We start from the raw sequence: 23,214 nt of genomic DNA on the forward strand, positions 1-23,214 counted from the left end.
AATTATTGTACTAGCAGTTATTCCTCAGAATTAAAAGACTTTGATTGCTAACTCTTATTATAAATTGTGTTACTATATTTCATCACACTGCATATACTAAGTCTTATCAATTCAATATTTGCCACAAGATCGGTTGTCAAGTTCTATTTAATCTTCAAATTTTCTAAAACCAAGTTTAATAATTCTTTAGTCAAATAAAAAAAAATTAGTCATTAAAGTCTCCGACACAGTTCATAATAAAAACGATCATTCGACTTATTATTGATAATTCACAAAAAGTACTGCTTTTTCTTATAATAATAACCTACAAGAGAAGTATCACTGCATTATTAAAACTACTAAAACAAGGTCGTCTCTCAGGGAAAGAAGGAACTCTGTTAAAATACGCGATTTCTGCTCAGTCTTCCTCGGCGTTGCTCCTTGTCAGGAACAGCCGAGGATGGCGACAGAAATATAAGATGACTAAACTTAATTGATAGCTAGTCCAGCGAGATGGATTAAGGGCCTAGTTAGGCCTATTTGTTCATCTCGAATTTCTTCTGGAAATGATTTCGGCTGCCCATCTTTTCCCGATTTCAGTTTGAAATTTTCCTGCAACGAACAAAGATAACTATGCATTGTTAATAAGAAAATGTATAGCTTAGTGAAGAAGATAATTTTTCATCAGACTTACCTGCAGTTGACAGAAAGAATTCGTCCAAGATCTTCCCATGCTCTGCTAGATAAAACACTTACCATCAGATAGTATTCGGTTTCAAAATTCAAATTTCTGAGACATCCTTGAAACTTTGAAAATATACCACTAGCAGTCTTTTTAATAGAAAAAAAATTTATGAATTGTAGATCATAAAGTGCATAAATTATACGCCAAGAATCAAATGACAACTCATTTGACCTGTTTCGTACTCTAACGCCTGTAGAATCATTTCAACCTGAAGAAATATTAGACGATTAGGTACACAAACTGAGATAAATAAGTTGAAAGAAAACATGAACTGCACAAATAACAGTACATACAAGGAGCTGCATCAAAGAAAGAAGGGGACAACAGAAGAAGGAAATACTTAATTTTCTTTTACATGTGAAATGAATTATGCTAAGTTGTGAACATTAATAATCCTTCTTCTGCTTCAAAATAAATTAGATGACGTGCAGAAATGACAAATGTTCCAAATTTTGAATTCTAAAATAACCAAGGATGAGGAGATAGCTTATATGCGGGCACTAGAAGCAATTCAAGCCTCCACGTCCTGGTCAACGAAAGTATACAATATATTTCTTGAAGCCGATAGCACTGGAGAGTATGCGTCACAACATTGGTAGAAATATCACGTCTCAGACAGAAAAGCATAATAATCAGAACAAGCTTAGAACAGAAGCAACAAAAAAGGCCAAAATGCGAGTTGATAAAAAAAAACCCCACTAGATACTATTGAGATATTTCAGCATCCGGATGGGACTGAAAGATTAACACAATCTTATTAGAATCAAACAGAGATGCAGCATTACATACTTTATCAAAATCTTTCACAAGGTTGGCCTCTAAAGATGAGTTGGTTTCGTACTCTTGCCATAGTTCTTGTATTTCTTCAGCTGCCAAAAAAGGTTCACGATATCACATCTGATACAAGAACACAGACTATAAGTATATATATAGCATTAGAGCTTAGTCAAACCCCTCATCCCGCCACCAAGAACCTTGCACATTTCATCTAACGCCTCTTGCTCCATTCTACTCTTTTCATGCTTTGGCACACCATCAGATGGGGTTATATCTCCAACAATGGCTACAAACGTCAAGACAACACATACTTATTCATGTGATCATGTCGAGTATGAGAATGACAAATTGATGACAAAAGTAATTTCCAAAGTCAAAAGAATTAAAACCCTATAACAGGAAAGGAGGACTGAATAACAAGGCAAGAGGCATAGGTCCTCATGTTCTTAAACAAGCTAATATTATAGTCCCTGAAATCTAACCCGGATTAAAATCAGCACCTGTGTTAGCTCAGAAGAAGTAAATCAAGTAGAAACATTGTGACTTGACAGTTCTTAAGGCATATAACTTATTTTAGCAGAATTTTGATCTCCACATAGTAAAGTTTACTGCTGACAATTTTTCCATAATAAAAAATTATATTGGGAATACACAATGTTCCAATAGCTCAATTTCAGCCTCAAACTCTATTGTGAGCTAATCACAGTCATTATTCTCAGAAGTATGGAAGTCAAACTGGATACCTAGAAGTTGATAGAATAGGAAACAGAAGATACATAGATTATAGAAAGCTACAAAATTATTATATCAGCATAATTATCATGGTTAATTCTACAGAATTATATGTTATACACAGAAGGGGATGGACGGGTGAGATAAATGTAAAAATGTTACTTCTGGGAAAAAAGGAAAATAAGTGTTTTTTTTTGAAACATTACAGCTCCACTACTAGGCCAAGAAAATTCAATTGGATCAAGAATATACCTTCTGCAATGTCATGAACGATTGCTATCTTGATACACCTGTTTCATGGTCAATAAGAAATAATGTGAGTGTAACATTGGTGGCACTGTAGAGTGTAGAAGCAAAATCAATTAAAGTACAACCGTTCCCTGTTGACGCCAGGAGCATCATCAGCAATCAAAGCCATCAATGACATTCGATACATGTGATCAGCTATTGATTCAGGACCCTTTATGCCATGATTCAGCCATCCTTTCCGTTTCGTAGACTAAGTGCATGTGAGAGGGAGACAGGGATCAAAGGAAACGTTTATTATAGCAGCCGGGAGATAACATCAAAACGAAAAGTTTGACAGCATTTAAGAAAATAGCTTAAGGGTCTTCAAATAGAAACCAGACAGCCGTCTACTAGTCTTAATTTGATGCATGATCAATCTATGGTTGATTCACAATGACCCTTCTCTTAACATAAAATATACTGGCACAGAAGGCATCCCAACCTCCATATCGAAATGGTCATGAATATTGATGCTTCTATTATCTATAGGTGGCTGTAGTGTACACAAAATATTTCCCTGATTTCCAGGAATTGTCCTAAAACTCCAACAACGGGCTCTCTCTTAGCAGAAACTCGATCAAAACACACTGTAAAATTGTCTACATCCGATTAATTTCTATCGTATACCTAGTAAAAACCTCCTAATTAGCAGGAAAAAAGATAAATACACCACCAGAAGTCCAGAATACACAATTGTCGAAGCCTTAAAAAACAATCTAAGCACAGCCAAATTATCAACTGATTCACACATTAGCGCAAATGGCGAAAACATGCAAACCTTCAAGCGATGACACAATGTGAGAAAATCAATGGCAGCGCAAGGAGACGGAGACTCATGCGAACTTTCCGCGCTTCCTGGCCCCGATCCAGAGCCGGGAACAGTATTGACGGAATCGAGATTCGGGTTGTTGGAATTAGCTGCGACGAGTCTTGGGCTCGGCGAGTCTAGGCAAAAAGAGACTTTTATGGAGAATTTGTGGGAGAAGAGATATTTTTTCGGATTCGCGGTTGTAATGGAATATGGGGTTACTTTAGCAGCAGCTACTGACGCCATTGTTGCTAGCGTTAAACTGGTGGAAACAATAAACTGAAACTTGTTTATGAATGCAACAGAATCAATTTTTGTTGCAGCAGTAATTTCCTCCCTAATTTGTGCCTTTCTGGTCACCATCTTGTCCTCATTCTAATTTGGAAGATATTTGGGGTCAAATTAGAAATACGAATTTTATGATGATTCTCTTGCAATTCTGTGTCTACGGAATCAATTGAGCTGCTCCTACGAGCAAATACTCCCTTCGTTCCATAATAGGAGTCCTATTTAGTTATGTCACAAGTTTTAAGAAAGGTAGAGAAATATGAGTTAAATAAGTTGATGGAATATAAGTCTCACGTATATATATACTTCTTATCCATTAGATTAGAAGATCTAGTGTTGAAATAATGTCACATGAATTATATTTTAAATAAAAAAATTAATAAATAAAATTAGAGGGTATTTATGTTAATTCTCTCTCATTAAAATCATCTTAAAACTTTAAATTTACGTAACTCTCTCGGTTTAAATTATTTTTTCGCAAAAAATATATCAAATTAAAGATAATTTTATAAGGATTCCAACGAGATCTCAATTGCATATGTTCCGACGACGTTCGGATGATGAAATTTGATAGTATTTTTTATTTTAATTTTCGTAAATGTTGATAACCAGATTTTTATTTACAAATACATCAAAAAATTTCAATAAAACCATGTAAAAATCTCAATAAATATGTGTTGATATTTTCTTGTACTAGTGTTGATATTCTTCCAAATAAGAGAATAACATGGATAAGAGCATCCATAACTCTGGCCTGGAGCCCCCAAGTCTCCTCCACGTCATCATTCTCCTAAATTTGAGTCTCATGCCACAACTCCTCTAAGCCCGTAGGCCCCATCTCATGCCACAACTATTAAATTGCACTGTTCACAACCCCGACTTATTTTATTTGTAAAAATTGAAAACGTTGAACAATTATAATACGGGAAATTCATTTTTAATTTAAAAATAATAAATTATAATCTAAAATATTAAAAAATTGAACTAAATAAGAAAATCAAAATGAGAGTTCCACTTCTAAATTTTCAACATACAACTATAAATTATATAAACCGAAAAAAATGAAAAAGAAAGAATCAAAATAGTCTCTACTTCCCAATAAAAATAAGAAAATCAAAATAGGCTTCACTTCCCAACATCTATGTATGCCTCTTCACTCTCCCTCTCCATCCTCTTCCTCTTCCTCCTCTTCATTTCTTCTTCCATTCGCTTCAAGGACTAAATTCCAAATGCGAAAAAAATCAGAAAAAAAAAAAAACAAAAAACAAAAAGGAATGGGATTTGGGGCACTGCCCAGGAGGCTCCAACCCTGAGCCGGACAGCACCTGGGCACTGCCCAGGCCACAACTTTGCACTATTTATTAGCACTAAAAATACCTGCAAATTTACAGGGTAGATCTAGTATAGCTAAAGGTCAGTATCGGGATATCGAACACAGGGAATAAGTTTGCAACTGACTACCATATACTACTAAGCATCATATACTATTTAGAGATACGGGTATTTTTGGTTTTGGTTTTATATACTAGACAAAAATATAAACAAATAAAATAATACTCCTCCGTCCCGCTCAAGATGACACGTTTTCCTTTTTAGTTTGTCCCAACTAAGATGACACATTTCCTTTTTTGGAAACTTTATCTCTCCAATTAATATACTCAACCACTTTTTCTCACTCTCATTAAAATATTCATCTTTCTTTATCTCTCTACTTTAATACTTACACCCACATTTTCTCTCTCCAATTAAACACTTTAACCAATAACTCCTAAAATTCCGTGCCGGCTAAGCAATGTGTCATCTTAGCCGGGACGGAGGGAGTACAAAACAGGCTAAAGAATTAGAGTTTTAGGATCCAACTACTACAACCTAGTGATGATTAATCTCATAAAACCTTTACCTTTATGTGTCTCCAGGATTATTAGGAAAGTCGCGATTATCAGATAAGCCCTCTCTCGAGTATACCTATCCAGTAGATTAGACTCTAACTATCAAAGTCTTCTTCCAATAGATTAGATTCTAACTCCTTAAGTTCCTAAGACTCAAGCCCTCACAAAGGGTCCCCTCTCTCGAGTGCAGATAAACTTATGTGTTGTACTCGTTCCTTTTATCACGAAAAACTAGCTATCTCTCGATTAATCTAGTTAGACGGACATAGTTCTAAAGTTGGCCGACAAAAGAACAATAAAAGCACAAGAACAAACAAAACAATCACAAGAGCTAGGAAAAGGTTCAATTCAATAAATCAAAACATGTTCACAATAATTTTCACCAAAAAATCTACAAATGATGTTTAACTACTCATAGACAAGTAGTGAAAACAAAAATAAAAGTACTAGACATGAAAGAAATTGATATAACCCAAGGTTGAATCTTCAATCTTCTCTTGCCTGGATCTGCAGAGCTCCGTTGCAGTGAAAGATGGATGAATTATGTATAGAAGATGGAAGGGAAGAATTTGTAGAGGGGGAAGGATTGGAGGCCTGAGATGGGATGAAGGAAGTTGTAGAGATGGAGAAGGATTGAAGATTCTGAGATCGAGATTATGAATTAGGTTTGGGTATTTATAGTTAAAAAAAAGGTTTAGGCATGGTAAAAATTATCCTCCAAGCAATATAAGAGATTATTTTCGAATTCTGTAATTAAAAGGAGAGATTTGAGCAATAATTTCTCTTCCTTGAATTCCTGTCTAATTTCCGTCAGCTTTGACTGCGCAATGTTCATAGAATGGTCATAACTTTCTCTACAAAACTCCGATTGAGACGCTCAACATACCCACGCGAAGCTCTTTCGAAGACGAAGAGAATGGTATGTAGTAAGCACCGATTGGACTTCAAACACGCTGGCAGAATGGGCTCGAACAGAGACTACTGCACCTTGGCCTTTTTGCACATTTTTTCTATCTTTATCTATCACTTATCAACAAACACATCAAAAATACCAAATGTATAACATATGCAATTTAAGAACATAATTTGCATGATTGACATTTAAAACGAGTCAAATCTAGCTTTTAAAAACATGCAAAATCCGTGTTTTTTACTCGGCTGCGGGCTAGGACAGGACCCAGATGCGGTCCAGCCCGCAGCGTTATTTATGCCCTAAGAGGGACTATCCATGCCGAACATGGCAATCAAACAAGCAGCAAGTGGGAATGGATCGTACTCCATAATTTACTGACATATTAAGACAAACTAAACTCGTGCTCTCCACCTACATAAGCAGAGACCCTATTGGTAAATAGTAAAACATTAAAATCAACGGTCGACATTGAATCTAAAAAAAATCATACAAGTAGTGTAGGCCATGTTGGCAAGTCACATTTAATAATTTAATTAGATTGATAGTCCAAATTGCAGACGTGCGTTATCGGAATTCATCCGAAATTCCCAACTAATACTATATGGTAGTCCATAAATTAAGCCAAAGAAATTTCATTTCAAAGCTAGATAACAATATAAATATCTGAGGGAGCAGAAATCAAATCTTTGAAGAAAAAAAAGAAGAAGAATATGTACGTGACAAGGCCTCTCTCTCAGCTGCTAAAATCCCCAGAAACAATACAAGCATTAGCTGATGGTCCAAACAGTGGCTTCCTAGTCATCCAAGATGAGGAATCTGTGACATACTGTTGTTTCGGGCTAGCTGTGCAAGAATCGCAGCCTCAATCAGCTGCCTTTCCCTCAAGACAAGGAGCTCATCATTGGATACACCACCAGCGACGGCGAATCCACTCATTCATCATACGATCCAGTATTCTTGATTCCTGCTCTCAACCACCCCTTGTCTTCCAATCGCTACTACGCCATCGTTCCCCATCGAAAACGCATAGGGTATAGTAATAGTGTTATACCATTACCAAGCATCATCATGTTTCTGTTTCACATCTACTAATTGCTTAATAATTTGCGTTGATTCTCAGAGAAGCATTGACCTGCTCGAAAGAAGAAGATAAGGTGACTTGCTGCTTCTGCCGCTGCGTCAATGACGTCAAGCCGAGACCGTTGGATCCGCGCAATGAGTACCAGCAGTTCCATATTGCTCCATACGACGCCGCTTGCAGCTCTAAGGGCCAGTTCGTGGCCAAGTCCGTTGTATCGGATGGTTTCCCTCCTTACTTCCTGCGAAGAAAAGGTTGGAGCATCTACACCAAAACGCCGCACACCTTCACACTGAGCGAGGCACGGGGCCTGGATGCCGGGCTCCGTGCTAGTCTGCCTGAGTTGGACTCATCGAGAGTAGTTGGGAAATGGTACGCTCCCTTCGTGTTTGTCAAGGATGGGTCGTTGAGGGATCAAGTGAAGCAATCCATGTATTATGAAGTTGTATTGGAGCAGAGATGGGAGCAGGTTTTTAAGATTGGTAATAAGGGGATTGATTCGGTGGTGATCGATGCTACGGTTGAAAAGGAGGAGGTGTTTGTTGGTGGGATCAGAAAAGCTGTGTGGAATGGGAAAAGCGCGGTGGATGGAGTGATTTGGTTTAGGGTTGAAGACGGCGGAGGAGAAGGAGTGGGGTTGAGAGTGGAGTTGGTGGAGAGGATGAAATGGGAGGAGGAGAGAGGAGGGTGGATGGGAGGGGAGGAGAAACAAGTGAAGATTCATAAGGTGGAGGAATTGGGAGGAGGAGTTGGTGATTGGAATGAGTTTGGATGTTATGTTTTGGTGGAGAGGTTCAATGTGAGGAGAATGGATGGGAGTGTGGTCATTTCTTGTGATTTTAAGCATTCCCATCAGTTGAAGACTAAGTGTTGGTGATGGATATTTACATGTGCTGTGTATGCTTGTATATATGTAATCAATGTGATGTGAGTTTACAATTCAGTATTTGTAGCCACTGTTGTCTTTTGTATGACTCATGTGAATTGAATAATTTTGCTATTTGCATTTGATTCTCTCTATTGTTGGTTCCATGAAATCCTTGAAAATTGGTTCTTCTTGATTTCATAAAAGGTGTTGTTTCCTATACTTGGATGCTTGGTTCATTTCTTTAAATCTAGCTATAGATTAAAGCATTAAGGGGTAAGGATATAGGATAGTATTTTATGTTTTGAGGATGAGTTCTTATGTAACTGCATGACTTATCCTATCACACTACGATTTTGTTGTCTTGTTTTTTATCTTCTCTTCAACCATAGTTAGTATAATAGGTTATTTGGTTGTAAATTCATCCTATTATTTTGTCAAATTCTAGTTTTACGTAATAGTTTTAAAATCTGTCAATAAATTACCAAATTAATGATTTTTTTTTTTTTTTTTTTTTTTTTTTTTTTTTTTTTCTGATTTTGCAACTAACCAACCATGATGGTGAATAAGTTCAAATCGAAAAGTCAAATATCATAGTAGTATAATATTCCTTTCCTCTACAGTATACTCTTTCCGTACATGCTCTTTCCATTTCCACGTAACTCTTTAAAGGGATGTATCAAAAAAAAAAAAATTTAAAAAGTGTTCATCACTATCTAGTTAAATTTTTCTTAGCCTCTTTTTACTTTAAAACCAAAATCATGCACTCAAAACGTCATAAATCAGATACCAATAGATAAAATATCAAAGTTGAAGTTGTGTTCATGATCCACTGACTTTTCCCCAACTAACCAGCCTCCTGCAAAGTTGCATCGACTTTCAATTTGGAGCGAACTCAAGAAAAAAAAAAAAAAAACCCTCATTAGAAAGAATCACCCACTCTATGACCCACATTAATTCGGAAACCATGACATTAGAAGATTGCTGGACAAAATAGCAATGATTGCATACAGAAGATATCAACTAAACCAAGAAGCTATATCAATTCCTCACAATGATTAACCATAGATATGAAGCAATAAAATAAATACTACTACCATCTAACACAAACAAGTCATACAAAAAGAAAAGTGCCTACGAATGCTGAATTGTGCAAAGCATACACAACACATATAAATCCATCACCAATAATTAGTCTTCAACTTATGCCAATGCTTAAAATCACAAGAAATGACCACACTCCCATCCATTCTCCTCACTTTGAACCTCTCTACCAGCACATAACATACAAACTCAGTCCAATCACCACCTCCTCCTCCTCCCATTTCCTCCACCTTATGAATCTTCACTTGTGTCTCCTCCCCTCCCACCCAACCTCCTCTCTCCTCCTCCCATTTCATCCTCTCCACCAACTCCACTCTCAACCCCACTCCTCCTCCACCACCCCTAAACCAGATCACCCCATCACCCGCGCTTCCCTTGATCCGCACAGCTCTGCTCATCCCACCAACAAACACCTCCTCCCTCTCAACCGTAGCATCGATCACCACCGAATCAATCCCCTTATTACCAATCTTAAAAATCTGCTCCCATCTCTGCTCCAACGTAACTTCATAATACATGGATTGCTTCACTTGATCCCTCAGCGACCCATCCTTGACAAACACGAAGGGAGTGTACCATTTCCCAACCACTCTCGACGAGTCCAACTCAAGCGGACTAGCACGGAGGCCAGCATCAAGGCCCGGTGCTTCGTCAAGCATGAAGGTGTGCGGCGTCTTGGTGTAGATGGTCCAGCCCTTCCTCCGCAGGAAGTCAGGAGGGAAACCATCCGATGCAACCGACTTCGCCACGAACTGGCCCTTGCAGCAGCAAAAGGCGTTGTATGGAGCAATCTGAAACTGCTGGTACTCGTTGCGCGGATCCAACGGCCTCGGCTTCACGTCATTGACGCAGCGGCAGAAACAGCAACTCACCTTATCTTCTTCTCTCGAGCAGGTGAACGCCTCTCTGTGAATCAAAGGCACAAATTAAGCGATGTGTAGATGTGAAATTGAAAATTGATGATGGTTGGTAACGGTATAACTATACCCTATGCGTTTTTGATGGGGAACGATGGCGTAGTAGCGATTGGAAGACAGGGGGTGGTTGAGAGCAGGAATGAGGAATAGTGGATCGTGGGATGATTGAGCGAATTGGCCGTTGGTGGTGGTGGTGTATTGAACGATGAGCTCCTTGTCTTGGGGGAAAGGCAGCTGATTGAGGCTGCGATTCTTGCACAGCCCGAAACAACAGTATGTCACAGATTCGTCGTCTTGGATGACTAGGAATCCACTGTTTGGACCATCGGGTGCTGCTGAAACACTTTCTGCTGATTTTAGAAGCAAGGACAGAGGCCTTGTCACGTACATTCTTATTCTTATTCTTCTTTTTTTCTTCTGAGGAGGTTTGATTACTGCTCTCCGTCTCTCTTTACTCTTATACTGTAATCTAGCTCTAAAATATTTTTGCTTTATCAACTACTTCTACTTTATCGTATTAGTTGGTAATTTCGGATGAATTTCGAAGAAACACGTCTCCCACGCGTGACTTACAAAATTGACTTTTCAATCAAATTGTAAGCGACTTGCCAATAGGCGTAGACGTATAAATATATATATATATATATAGGGTCGTGATCAATTGAGATTTTTTATGCTAATTGAGAAATGAGATGTAATATCAGCCACTCATTTTTATTAAATGAGTAGTCCAGATTTTGTCACACAAAAAATATTTTTAGATTAATTTATTATGAAAGGGCAAAATGGTAATTCACACCCATTTCACACGCCATCACTCTTCTTCTCAAAATTCCTTTTTTTCCCAAAGAGTAAAGGCCAAAATTGGTCCTGAACATATGACCATTTTACGTTTTTGGTCCTAAACATTATCTTTTGGATTTTTTGGTCCTGCACATATGTAAATTTGATCATTTTGGTCCTCCGTCAACATTTCCGTTAAAAACTAACGGTCAACGAGTTTAATCCAAATTTTGACCAAATTAAACTTTTAATTTTGATTTTTTACTTCTTAATTAATTCCCTAATTATTTTTATAAATATTCTAAACTCATCATCAATTTTTTCAATTTTGTGAAACCGGCGAAGGGGTATTTGAAATTGAAGGGGAGATTGGGAGGATATGGAGGTCGGAGCACATGGGGAAGATGCGGCGGAGGTCGGGGATGGTGAGGCCGGTGGATTGGATTTGGGAGACGGGGGTGGAGAGGAGGGGAGGGTGGGAGTGGAGGCAGTGGAAGGAGTCGACGCCGAGGGAGTCGAGGTAGAGGATGATTTCTTGGATTTGGGAGGTGTGCGGCGTCGGGCGGAGGAATGGGATTAGCAGGGGACTTGATTGGGGGAGGGAGGGAGATGGTTTTGGTTGAAGGGGGAGGGGAAATTGGAGGTGTTTGTGGCGGGGAAATTGGGATTGGGGAGGGGGAGGGGGTTGACGGCGGCGGTGGAGAGGTGGAGAGTATCTTGCATAGTTGCTTGCTACATTGTTGCGGTGGAGTTTTATGAATCAACAGCAACAATGTCGAAGAAACGGGAACGCTCGCGAATCACGAATCCGGAGCCGTTCTTGCCCTTGGGCTCCGACGCATTCTCCACCGGCAAGAAGCGGAGCAAGTCGCCGAAGCACCACCAGCTGGAGGACAAGCTCGTCCCCTCGGCCGTCAGCGCTAAAATTCTCAAGGAAGCCCGTCTGCAGCAGAAGGAGGTCCAGCGGGAAGAGGACGACGATAAAAATGTCACTGACCACGACGATACTGCCAATAAAATCGTGTTTCCCCAAATTCACGGCCGCAAAGACGACGAAAACTGCGATGATGATGAAGAGGTCGATGATTTCGAAGGCTTTTCCGAGACAGAGAGTCAATTTGGCCAGTTAATTTTTGAGGTTAGATTATAAAAATAATTAGGGAATTAATTATGGAGTAAAAAATCAGAATTAAAAGTTTAATTTGGTCAAAATTTGGATTAAACCCATTGACCGTTAGTTTTTAACGGAAATGTTGACGGATGACCAAAATGATCAAATTTACATATGTGCAGGACCAAAAAATCCAAAAGATAATGTTTAGGACCAAAAACATAAAATGACCATATGTTCAGGACCAATTTTAGCCTTTACTCTTTTAATCACTATCCAAAATGGTAAAGCATCAACGCATTCACAAACTGCAGAAAACCGCTCAATACCACCCGATCCGGAGCAAACAATCCATCATCCCCGCCGTGAAGCCGCAGATACCACCTCTCTGCATCCGATTTCATCGTGAAAACCGCAGATCCGACCGCCGTCAGAGATATAAAAACCATCACTCCGAATAGGAGATAAATCACGCGATCCATCTTCCTCTCCACTCTGCTCCGCTTCGACGGAGATCTCGTGGAATTCCCCACTGCCTTCGTGTCTCTGCAGCTGAAAATCACCGCTCTGTACGCAAATTCAGTGTTCCAAAGCTTCGAATCGCGCAGTAAAATCTGCGCCGGAGTTAATGAATGCGTCTCCTCGTTCAAAATCAGATTACCTACGAATTCGCCGCAATTCGACGCCGATTCAACGATTCCTTCCTCAGCCGCTCTGGATTCGTGACCGGAAGCGGGAGATGTAGTGATTTCCTCCTCGAAACTCTTCATGAACAAGTCGAGGTCGTGGATGGAAGTGTAGAGATCGGAATCCTCGTCGATTCCGTCCAGCAGATCCTCCCTCTGCTTCACCTCCTCAGTCTCAATAGCAGCTTCCATACGACCTCTTTATCCACCTTCTTGTCCACTCAAACACTCCTCTTCTTCTCAATCCATAATCGAATCTCACTCACCGTTTTCTCTCTCTGAATCGCACCACCCAATCTCCATTTCCACTTCTGTGTCATTCAATCCCTCCGGAAACATACAACCTCCCTCTCTCTCTTCGAAGAAGAAGGTACTCAAATCTCGCTGCTACTTCAATTTCTCAATTTTCCCCTACATTCGTTAATTTTGTGCTCCGCAGATGCGACGAATGCCCCGCCGCCGATGCCGCCGAAGCAAGGCAGGTTCGAAGTCATCATCGACAACGACGCCATCGCCCGCCTTGATTTGTCTCCGTTCCACGCCGACACCGGCGTAACCTTAGGTAATTAAATTTATTTCTTCGACTGTGTTGGTGAAATTGAAACGCGAGATTGATATAATCGCCAATGCAGCGAATGCGAAGGCGGAGGAGCTGCTAAAACGTAGCGTGGGGTTTACGATCAATTACGTTAGGGCGGACAAGAATGATCCTCGAGAGCTATCGGAGTTTCCAGAGATTAGGTTGTGGTTTATGAGACTCGACGCTGTGTATCCATGGCTGCCTCTGGTTTTGGACTGGAGAGTAGGGGAGCTTGCACGCTATGATGCAATGCTTGTACCTCACTAGGTAATGTACATATCCTTATTAACTAGCCATGGTTAGGTTGTCTAGAGAGAGAGAGAGAAAATTGGGGGAAATTCCAATTTTCACAAGTTCGTTGACTTTAATTATATAGGTCATTGACATGAATTATATGTAAATCGTTGTTGTTGACACAAATAATATGTCGTTGACATGAAAATATTTGTTGTTGACATTGATTATTTGTAAAATGTTTGTTGACATAATAGTTGACATAAATAAAGTTTATTGTTGACATCGTAGTTGACATAAATAACGTTTGTTGTTGACATCGTAATATATATATATATAGGATTGTGATCAATTGAGATTATTTATGCTAATTGAGAAATGAGATGCAATATCGGCCACTCATTTTTATTAAATGAGTGGTCCAGATTTTGCCACACAATAAATATTTTTAGATTAATTTAATATGAAAGGGTAGAATGGTAAATGTTGATTCCTTGCATCTGGACGCATTGTTGGGAGAGAAAAATTGGGTTTCGATCTGAAAATCCCCAAAACAGAGAAGAAAACCTCTCAATCTCGACTGCAATTGAGCGGCGAGGCATCAATTGGGGAGTGCTGAAGAAGAGCTTATGCCCGCCGTGGGGGTGACGCGGCGCGGATGCGCCGGTGTGCGATTTCCGTCTCGAAACGTAGGGTGAAACGGAGTGGTGAAACAACAGAGGCTGTGGCAGCTGTGAATTGAGCTTGCAGCGATCATGTAGCGCATGTTTGAGCGCCGCCTGCGCCTGCGATTGCGCTGATATGACGGCGACGAGGTGGTGGCAGCTCGATCATGTCTCCGCCGGAAGAGCTGCCACAGCAGGGAGCCGGACGCCGTCGCCTAAAGTGACGGCAGACAAGCTGACGAAGTCGAAATCTAATAATCAATCAATTAACGCGGACGGCGAATTCAACTTCGTGTTCAGGCAGCTCGCCGGAATCACGAGCGCGAATCTGAGGAGCGAGCCGTCGCCGTTCCGGACTTGGCGAGCGCTTGGAGGAGCTTCGACGAGTAGATTTGCTGCTGCGTCTCCGATTTCCATTCGATTGGTGAGTTTTGGTGCTGATCGTTATTTTCTGCTATATCGCGGCTATGGATTTTCTTCTTGTTCCGTCTCCTCATCGACGATCTACCGGAATTTAGTGCTGGATTCGCTGACAGGAGTGATGATGACATCTTATTAGCTGCTGCTTTTCAATGAATCCAACGAATTTGATTTGAAGATTTTGCAGCTGCAGATTCAACAATTAAAGATGAGACAAATTCAATACCACCGCCAGATTATGGAATTGGATGAACTGATTTCAAAGATTGATTCATCAAAATTTGCTTTTGTTATAAAATTTGAACTTTTTGCAAGCTTGATTATTAATTCGTTTATGGAATTGAAAGTTTTAGGTTTAGATTATCAATTGTGTTGGAGTGAGGAATCAAGCTTAATCATAATGCACTCTAGGTGTTTGGTGATATTTCCTAATTGGGAATTAGTTGCTAAGAGTTAGATTCTCAATTTTAATGTCAACTACGCACCTATAATGTCAACTACATATAGGTGATCGGAGAAGGTGAAATGCTGATCGGAGATGGTGAACTTTGGGAGTATTTCACAAAAACAGGAACCCGAAAGCTCACTCTGCATGTCTGTTTAAATTTGGGAGTAAATCGTTTGATAGGGTGAGATGCACTTCAATTTTTGTTCTCATTTCACCGCATCTCTCATACTCTGTTTCTACTTTTCTGGCTAATTCTATTTTCTTTTCATGTTTTGATTGTTTGAGCTAACACTGTGTGGTTATTTGGGGAAAGTAGATCAGGTTTAGGTGAATTTCTTTGTTCTCTTTTCCATTTTTATTTATTTGAAACAAGCATTTTTGTTGTGGTTGTACCATGTTTTAATTCGAATTCATCTATTTTCTTTTCATGTTTTACTGATTTCTGTAAAATAGAGGCATTTTGATACGTCTCTGTTTTTTTTTTTTTTTTTGCCTTGTAGTGCTTGTTGTGATGACTGTAGACTAAGTAGTTGTTTTTCCTTGATCATGATTTGATGAGTTGCTATTAACTTGTGTTTTTGCTATCAACATTTTTATGAGATTTTTGCTTCTGTTGCAACCATATTACCATATTTTTGCAGTAGATGATTCAATTGTATTAGATGTGAACTCATTTGAGAGATTGATTTTCCAATATTTGCTTTTGTTATAGGATTTGAACTTTTTGCAAGCTTAATTGTTGATTTGTTTATAGAATTGGAAGTATTATCAGGAATTGGATGTCAACAAAACTTGGATTTGGGTTGCAGAATTTACCCCAAGAGAAGATGCCTCAACTTGTACAGATAATCAGGAAGAGGGATGAGCATTTGGCACAGGATGTCAATGAAATTGAGCTTGATATTGAGGCTCTTGATACGGAAACGCTGTGGGAACTTGATCGGTTTGTGACCAATTCGAAGAAGATGGTGAGCAAGACAAAGCGGCAAGCGTTGATGATGAACAACAATCCAGCTGCTGGAGTTTCTATTCCCTCCAGTCCTGTTACTGATGCTGATGTGGTAAGATGATTGTGGCAAGATGATGAAACAAAATGATGAAGAAGATGTAGATATTGATGACGATATGCCAGCAACGAGTTTCCCTGTTGTTGTGGAGATTGAGTTTGTGAAAGAAGGTGTTGTTGGGCAGGAGAATGATGGTGTTGTTGGACAGGAGAATGATGGTAGAGGCAATGGCAGCAGTAGCTCAAGCAGTTCTGGCAGCTCAAGCAGCGATTCGTCATCCTCGAGTGGTATTGATACTGATTCTTCTTGCGTTTCTACATTGTGTTGGGGGTGAAAGTATGGAAAACGGAAACAGAAGATGTTCATTCGTTTGAGCTTGTTTTTTACAGATTCTGATTCAGGGAGTTCCTCTGGTAGTGAGTCCGACGCAGATGATTGACCAATTTGATGATTGAACTTTTATTTGATGATTGAATTGGATGTCTGGCAGTTTTATTGCTTTTTCTTGCCTGTTAACTGTGATATCTCAACTTTGTTTTAGTTCATTTGATATTTTGGGGATTAGACAAATCGGGGATCGAGAAGCGATTAGGTCTCTTCGTGTACACACTCACCTTCCTCCTCTCCTCCACCACCGAAACCCTCCCGATCTTCATCAACGAGCGACCAATCCTCCTCCGAGAAGCCTCCAGCGGCGTCTACCGCCTCTCTTCCTACCAATCCGTCTTTCAGATTTTCCTCTTCATTCGTCATTTAGATCAGCGATATTTTGAATGTTTACGTTTTGAATTTTGAAGATCAGCGAGATTTTGCAGATGAAGATTTGAAGATTTTGGAAGAGAGATTTTAGAGAAATTTTAGAAATTGGTTTGAAATCAGTTTGGATGTTTCACGCTTTTTTTATTAAAGAAATTACAATTTTACCCCCTTGTTGACATAATGTTGTATTTGTTGACATTTTGTTTAGCTTGTGGATTAGTGGCCCATATTGCATCTCATTTCTCAATTTAGCTAAATAATCTCAACCTAACAAGACCCTATATATATATATATATATATATATATATATATATATATTACATCAGGAGAATTTTTTCCCTTTTCCTCACTTCTTTATCAAATGCTCCAATCCTACTTCCTTTCTCATCCCCATTTTTTCAATTCCCAAATTCACCATCACAACTAATTTCCTATCTGACTTCGTCCTTCCATCCTTCAAGATATTATAAATTTAAATAACATAATTTCTTATCAGTCAAATGTGTTTTCCACCCATGTATGACATGTTCATATTTCATCACATTGCAATTTGCAAGTAGAATATAAATCATGTTCGTATCTCCAAACATTAGATCCAACTTTGCAGATTGAATCCATAGTCGTTCTCATCTATAAGAAAGTAAATTATTCTTCATAACCAAAACGGAATAATCTCGAACTGAGATTACGATGATTCATGCTAAATTATCCCTTTTCATATAACTTTTGAGTAGTGACTGACAATAAAAATTTAAGAATTGTGTGAAAAGGAAGAACAACGTTGTTACTGTGACTATGTGATGATGAAATTTGGGAACTAAAAGAAATGGGTAGAGAATTTGATAAAGTAGTGGGAAAAGAGAAGAAAATGAAATACATAGAAAAGAGAGCAAAACAGTAAGTGAGAATAGAGAAAAATATGACCTGTTAGTTATAGCTCGAAGTAAGGCGCTCGACGGATCAATTCTACATGTATCAATACCTAGATTATTAGTAGTTTTTAATTCTTCTGTTGCGAGTTAAACTCAAGTTTATGTTCAGTTATTATATGTTTGAAAAAGCCATAAATCTTATATATGTTCAATTCTAATCCAAGTTTTCCCATTTTATGTCCAGTTGTGCCAATTTAATATTTCCAAGGCCACAGGATAGGACTGATTAGCCAATATTTCAAAATTTAATGTTGGTTCAGTAGAATTATATAAGCCAACGCCCAGAACTCCCATTAAAAGAAAAATAGAACCCCCTGCCGTGTACAAAATAAATTTTGTAGCCGAATACAGACGTTTTTTTCCTCCCCACATGGATACAAGTAGATAAACGGGAATTAATTCTAACTCCCACATGAGAAAAAAAAGTAAAAGATCTCGAAAAGAAAATAATCCTATTTGTCCACTGTACATTGCTAACATCATGAAATGAAATAATCGAGAATCTCGAGTAACCGGCCAAGTCGCTAAAGTAGCTAAAGTAGTGATGAACCCCGTCTATCGTTTTCTTCTCCGCTTTTAAAATTCTTCCCTAATCGCGATAAATCGATTTTTATATTTTTAGAGAGTGTGATCGTGACACAATTACTTACCGTCACATTATTTACATTACATATACATACAAGTATAATCAAACATGTAAATCCATGACCACGGAGTCAGTGGCCTACGCCCACTTAGTCTTCAGCTTATGAGAATGTTTAAAATCACAAGAAATGACCACACTCCCATCCATTCTCCTCACATTGAACCTCTCCACCAAAACATAACATCCAAACTCATTCCAATCACCAACTCCTCCTCCCAATTCCTCCACCTTATGAATCTTCACTTGTTTCTCCTCCCCTCCCATCCACCCTCCTCTCTCCTCCTCCCATTTCATCCTCTCCACCAACTCCACTCTCAATCCCACTCCTTCTCCTCTGCTGCCTTCAACCCTAAACCAAACCACTCCGTCCACCGCGCTTTTCCCATTCCACACAGCTTTGCCGATCCCACCAACAAACACCTCCTCCTTTTCAACCGTAGCATCAATCACTACTGAATTAATCCCCTTATTATTAGGATCGCGGCCAATCTTGAAAATCGGCTCCCATCTCTGCAGCAGTATAACCTCATAATACATGGATTGCTTCACTTGATCTCTCAACGACCCATCCTTGACAAACACGAAGGGAGTGTACCATTTCCCAACCACTCTCGATGAGTCCAACTCAAGCAGACTAGCACGGAGCCTGGCATCAAGGCCTCGTGCTTCACCCAGTGTGAAGGTGTTCGGTGTCTTGGTTGCGATGGTCCAGCCCTTCCTCCGCAGGAAGTCAGGAGGGAAACCATCCGACACAACTGACTTGGCCAGGAACTCGCCCTTGGAGCTGCCAAAGGCGTTGTATGGAGCAATATGGAACTGCTGATACACGTTGCGCGGATCCAACGGCCTCGGCTTCACGTCAGTGACCCAGCGGCAGAAGCAGCAACTCACCTTATCTTCTTCTCTCGAGCAGGTCAACGCTTCTCTGAGAATCAACACATATAGTATATATTAGTTAAGCAATCTGTACATGTGAAATTAAAAAAAAATGATGATCGATGTTATTAGTATACCCTATGCGTTTTCCATGGGGAACAATGGCGTAGTAGCGATTGGACGACAAGGGGCGGTTGAGGGAAGGGATCAAGAATATTGGATCGTGAGATGATTGAGTGGATTGGCCGATGAGGTCGCTGGTTGTGGTGTTGGTGGTGGTGGTGGTGGTGTATTGAACGATGAGCTCCTTGTCTTGAGGGAAAGGCAGCTGTTTGAGGCTGTGATTTTTGAACAGCCCGAAAAAGGAGTATCTTAAAGATTCCTCGTCTTGGATGACTAGGAATCCGCTGTTCGGACCATCGACTGCTGCTGATACGCTTTCTGGTGATTTGAGCAGCTGGGACAGAGGCCTTGTCACATACATTCTTCTTATGAGATTTGATTTCTGGTTTGAATTTGGCCTCAAATATACTCATATATTGCTCTCTAGCTTTGAAATTTCTTTGGTTTATGTTACTCCCTATATTATATAGATGGGAATTTCGGATGAATTGCCTCATTACAGATAACGCACGTCTCCAATTTCAATAATTTGACTTTTCAATCTAATTGTAAATGATAAATGCCAACCCAGCCTACTGTTTTTATACGAGATTTGCATACTAAGAAGCTTGACCTATAACGTGCTTAGTTTGGCTTAATTACGTTTTATATCAATAGTATCATACTCATAATTCATGAATCTTACACAACCACTTGTTGTTTTTTATTTCACTAGTCCAGCCGATCAATTGAACTATTTGACTAAATCAGCTTTCTACCATTTTTAGCATGCATTCTGGTGGTTCACACCTTCTTTATCTCGACAATATTTCATCTCACCAATGAATAATGTTATTATAAGAATAAAATTATTACTCATAGTGAACGTTATTACCAAAATTAAAGCTTAAAAAATCTAGCCTTCACTATATAAAATCATTAACAGTACATATATACTGTGTATACAGCAATCGATTAAATTCGCCATCATTGAAAACGTACCGCGGTCAACTTGCTAGAAAAAAAAGAGGAGGCTGTATATAATGTCAACGAGCATGCTGCTATTCAAATTTTTGTTTAGAAGAATAAAAATGTGCCATAGCGACGGATCACTGGCAATGCTGGCATATATTTCACAGGTAATATTTGAAATTCAAAATTCCAATGCGTAAACGTAATAAACTAATCCGTCTAATATAATGCAGTATGTAAGTTAGGTTTTGTTACCTGCTTTATTTATTGCCCATACATAGCTTCTTAATAGGCTAGTAAATTTGTTGGTCTTCCTTTTCAGAAGTGCAGATAAAAGTTTTTAATCACCATGAATTACAAAAATATTAAAAAAAACATATGAGTGCTCTTCAATTCAGCATGCCTCACCGAAATACCTAACTCTTCTATAAATTTATTATACTACGTTTTCTGTCAAGAAAATGTAACTGAAACACGTTTTTTTTACTTAGACGTGAAGCTTGTAAACTGTGAAATTGAACCTTAAACCTCTTTGTAACAAAACAGAAACTTGCACCATTAGTGCCCATAAAGAACGTGCAAACGAAACACTAAAAAATCTGGAATAGAGAATCGGAAGTGTTGTTTCGGTTGAAATAGTGCAGATTTGCATGCACGAGCAATTTAGATCGATAGTGCTATTTAAGTTTATTTTATACGGTAACTTTTATTCATTAAAATATTCAATTTTATTCATAATAACTTATTCACAACAATCACTTACGTTTCTTCATTTGAAATCATGTTACTTTAATTCATAACAATGGTAACTTTTAGTATAAATGAGAATGATTAAAAAATTAAAAACCAAAAGTTGGATTTGGGTGAGATTTGAAACGTGTGGGAAAATTGAGGCCAGTTTTGTGGGACGAGGTGGCGAAAGGGGTCATGTCCGGAGATGAGGAGGGCGTTGAATTCGGCTTTGCAAGAGAGGAAGGCGTCAATCTAATTTGCAGGGGATGCTATGATGCAGTTGAGGAAGAAAATTTGGAGTTGGGTCATCAGTACTTTCTTTTGGTCCTGGAAGTTCTGAATAGACTGAAAACATTGCATAATAAATGATACTACTACTAAATAAAATATGCGGCTAACCTAATATATCTACAAATAGCAATGGGATTCTTGACAAAGTGAAGCATTTATCAATTACTACTAATTAATTAATTAATTAATAATATCAGTAGCATGAACAAAAATTTACTTAGTACGTACCTAATTAACCACTGCAGATTCCGGGGAAAAAGATACAGACCGCCAACATACAAAAACATACATCAATAATTCTACTACATCCAAAACAAACAACAAACTGTTTCATCTCTAATAAAACATAACAAAATAAAACTATTTTTCACCATGATCATCAGCAGCAGCAGCTCTGTTCTTAAAAATCCATTTCCAAAGCTTGCTGCTTCTGCTCCTCTGCTTCAACCCCCTTTCCCTTTCCCTTTCCCTTTCATTCATAGTAATCCTGCAAGAACTCCCCGAAACCCCACTTGTCCCCAAACTCCCAACAATCTCAAAATCCCCATGATCAGAAGCAGAAGCTCTGCTCCTCCTCCGCTTATCTTCACACCACGAATCCACCTTCACCTCAATAAACCCCAAATCCCTCTCCTTAATCGGATAAACACACAATCTATCCAACCCCATTTCATCATCTTCTTCTTCTTCATCATCTCTAAATATATTTCCATCACAAAAATCAAGATTCTGACTACCCCTCCGCCTCTTCCCAAACAGCCCCTTAATCCGCGAGAATCCACCGCCCTTCTTCAGCCCCGCGGAATTGCTGGTGCTTCTCCGGAGAGAGGAGGAGCCGCCGCGCTTGTCGCTGTCGATCAAGAAGGACATCCTCCCCACATCCGCGTTGCTGCAGGAGTTGCGGTGGAATAGCGTCTGCGAGCAGGAGCATGCGGAGGCGCGGCGCTGGCCGCAGTCGGAGCAGACCAAATCGAGCAAGCGGTCGCTGAGGCAGTGAGGGCAGATTCCGGGGGGAGACGGTGAGAAGGGGTGTTTGTAGCAGGACGAAGAATACGCTTTCATGGCTGGTGGTTTGAGGGAATGCAAATTGAAGCATGGGAAGTCAGAAATATGTTTGCAAGAAGTAAGTAATTAATAGTGTCACGAAATAGGTTTGGAATTTAATTTTTATTTTGGATTGAAATTTTCAAACTCCAATCATAAAGAGTGGAGAGACGAGGCGAGGCTACTAGCAATCTAGCATGGTGATGGTGGGTGGCATGTGGCGTTAACTTTACGTTTCTTTTCGATCAATAAACTGTTGGTACATTTGTTATGATTTATCCAACTTGCATGTGTGAATGTCTTGTAGTATTAAAAATATAAATTAATTTAGTAAATGGGATGGGAGTATCTCAAATTAATTTACATTATACGGAGTAATAGATTCCAGTTTATTTCATAAATGGTAAATACAATAAATTTGAATTTCATTGAAAAGGAAATCAAATCTTGCGCTTTAAATAGTACACCAAACAATAGAATAATCAAGGGAGGATCTCATCTACCAGAAATAAATAAATTAATGTAGATTTCGAAACGCAAAAT

The 23,214-nt window shown here is 39.1% G+C and overlaps 4 protein-coding genes and 2 pseudogenes across 5 annotated transcripts; 3 read left to right on the forward strand and 3 right to left on the reverse strand.

The window, feature by feature from the left end:
• Positions 1-234: 234 nt before the first annotated feature.
• On the reverse strand, positions 235-3,705 carry LOC125215458 (5'-deoxynucleotidase HDDC2-like). Of its 2 annotated transcripts, XM_048116880.1 has the most exons (8): positions 3,300-3,705; positions 2,608-2,732; positions 2,486-2,523; positions 1,677-1,787; positions 1,514-1,593; positions 896-932; positions 674-715; positions 235-591 (listed from the first exon to the last, which is right to left on the reverse strand). In XM_048116880.1, the coding sequence occupies exons 1-8, from the start codon at positions 3,690-3,692 to the stop codon at positions 524-526; spliced, it is 894 nt and encodes a 297-aa protein (XP_047972837.1). In that variant the 5' UTR covers positions 3,693-3,705; the 3' UTR covers positions 235-523. The 2 variants fall into 2 exon arrangements, with proteins under 2 accessions (XP_047972837.1, XP_047972836.1); XM_048116879.1 differs by lacking the exon at positions 896-932.
• A 2,639-nt stretch (positions 3,706-6,344) lies between these two features.
• LOC125210322 lies at positions 6,345-8,517 on the forward strand. The gene is made up of 3 exons (XM_048109882.1): positions 6,345-6,425; positions 7,263-7,450; positions 7,540-8,517. The coding sequence occupies exons 1-3, from the start codon at positions 6,345-6,347 to the stop codon at positions 8,372-8,374; spliced, it is 1,104 nt and encodes a 367-aa protein (XP_047965839.1). The 3' UTR covers positions 8,375-8,517.
• An 830-nt stretch (positions 8,518-9,347) lies between these two features.
• On the reverse strand, positions 9,348-10,854 carry LOC125210803. Its single transcript, XM_048110396.1, has 2 exons — positions 10,454-10,854; positions 9,348-10,372 (listed from the first exon to the last, which is right to left on the reverse strand). Exons 1-2 carry the CDS (start codon positions 10,771-10,773, stop codon positions 9,544-9,546), a joined length of 1,149 nt encoding a protein of 382 aa, XP_047966353.1. The 5' UTR covers positions 10,774-10,854; the 3' UTR covers positions 9,348-9,543.
• A 691-nt stretch (positions 10,855-11,545) lies between these two features.
• LOC125210323 lies at positions 11,546-14,000 on the forward strand (annotated as a pseudogene).
• Positions 14,001-14,578: 578 nt separating this feature from the next.
• LOC125210324 lies at positions 14,579-16,805 on the forward strand (annotated as a pseudogene).
• A 1,474-nt stretch (positions 16,806-18,279) lies between these two features.
• Positions 18,280-20,072, reverse strand: LOC125212765. The gene is made up of 2 exons (XM_048113013.1): positions 19,668-20,072; positions 18,280-19,579 (listed from the first exon to the last, which is right to left on the reverse strand). The coding sequence occupies exons 1-2, from the start codon at positions 20,012-20,014 to the stop codon at positions 18,733-18,735; spliced, it is 1,194 nt and encodes a 397-aa protein (XP_047968970.1). The 5' UTR covers positions 20,015-20,072; the 3' UTR covers positions 18,280-18,732.
• Positions 20,073-23,214: the final 3,142 nt, after the last annotated feature.

Source organism: Salvia hispanica, chromosome 3 (genome assembly GCF_023119035.1).
Source record: "Salvia hispanica cultivar TCC Black 2014 chromosome 3, UniMelb_Shisp_WGS_1.0, whole genome shotgun sequence".
Taxonomy (NCBI): Eukaryota; Viridiplantae; Streptophyta; class Magnoliopsida; order Lamiales; family Lamiaceae; genus Salvia; species Salvia hispanica.

Bases quoted from the DNA above. Each gene is read 5' to 3' on its own strand.
- LOC125215458 (XM_048116879.1), bottom strand. From the start codon at position 3,692: ATGGTGACCAGAAAGGCACAAATTAGGGAGGAAATTACTGCTGCAACA. The intron at 2,733-3,299 runs GTTTGCATGTTT...ACATGCACTTAG, and splicing joins CATTGTGTCATCGCTTGAAG to TCTACGAAACGGAAAGGATG. The intron at 592-673 runs GTAAGTCTGATG...TGTTCGTTGCAG, and splicing joins ATTCTTTCTGTCAACTGCAG to GAAAATTTCAAACTGAAATC.
- LOC125210322 (XM_048109882.1), top strand. From the start codon at position 6,345: ATGGTCATAACTTTCTCTACAAAACTCCGATTGAGACGCTCAACATAC. The intron at 6,426-7,262 runs GTATGTAGTAAG...GTTTCGGGCTAG, and splicing joins TTTCGAAGACGAAGAGAATG to CTGTGCAAGAATCGCAGCCT. The intron at 7,451-7,539 runs GTATAGTAATAG...GTTGATTCTCAG, and splicing joins CCCCATCGAAAACGCATAGG to AGAAGCATTGACCTGCTCGA.
- LOC125210803 (XM_048110396.1), bottom strand. From the start codon at position 10,773: ATGTACGTGACAAGGCCTCTGTCCTTGCTTCTAAAATCAGCAGAAAGT. The intron at 10,373-10,453 runs GTATAGTTATAC...TTTGATTCACAG, and splicing joins CCCCATCAAAAACGCATAGG to AGAGGCGTTCACCTGCTCGA.
- LOC125212765 (XM_048113013.1), bottom strand. From the start codon at position 20,014: ATGTATGTGACAAGGCCTCTGTCCCAGCTGCTCAAATCACCAGAAAGC. The intron at 19,580-19,667 runs GTATACTAATAA...GTTGATTCTCAG, and splicing joins CCCCATGGAAAACGCATAGG to AGAAGCGTTGACCTGCTCGA.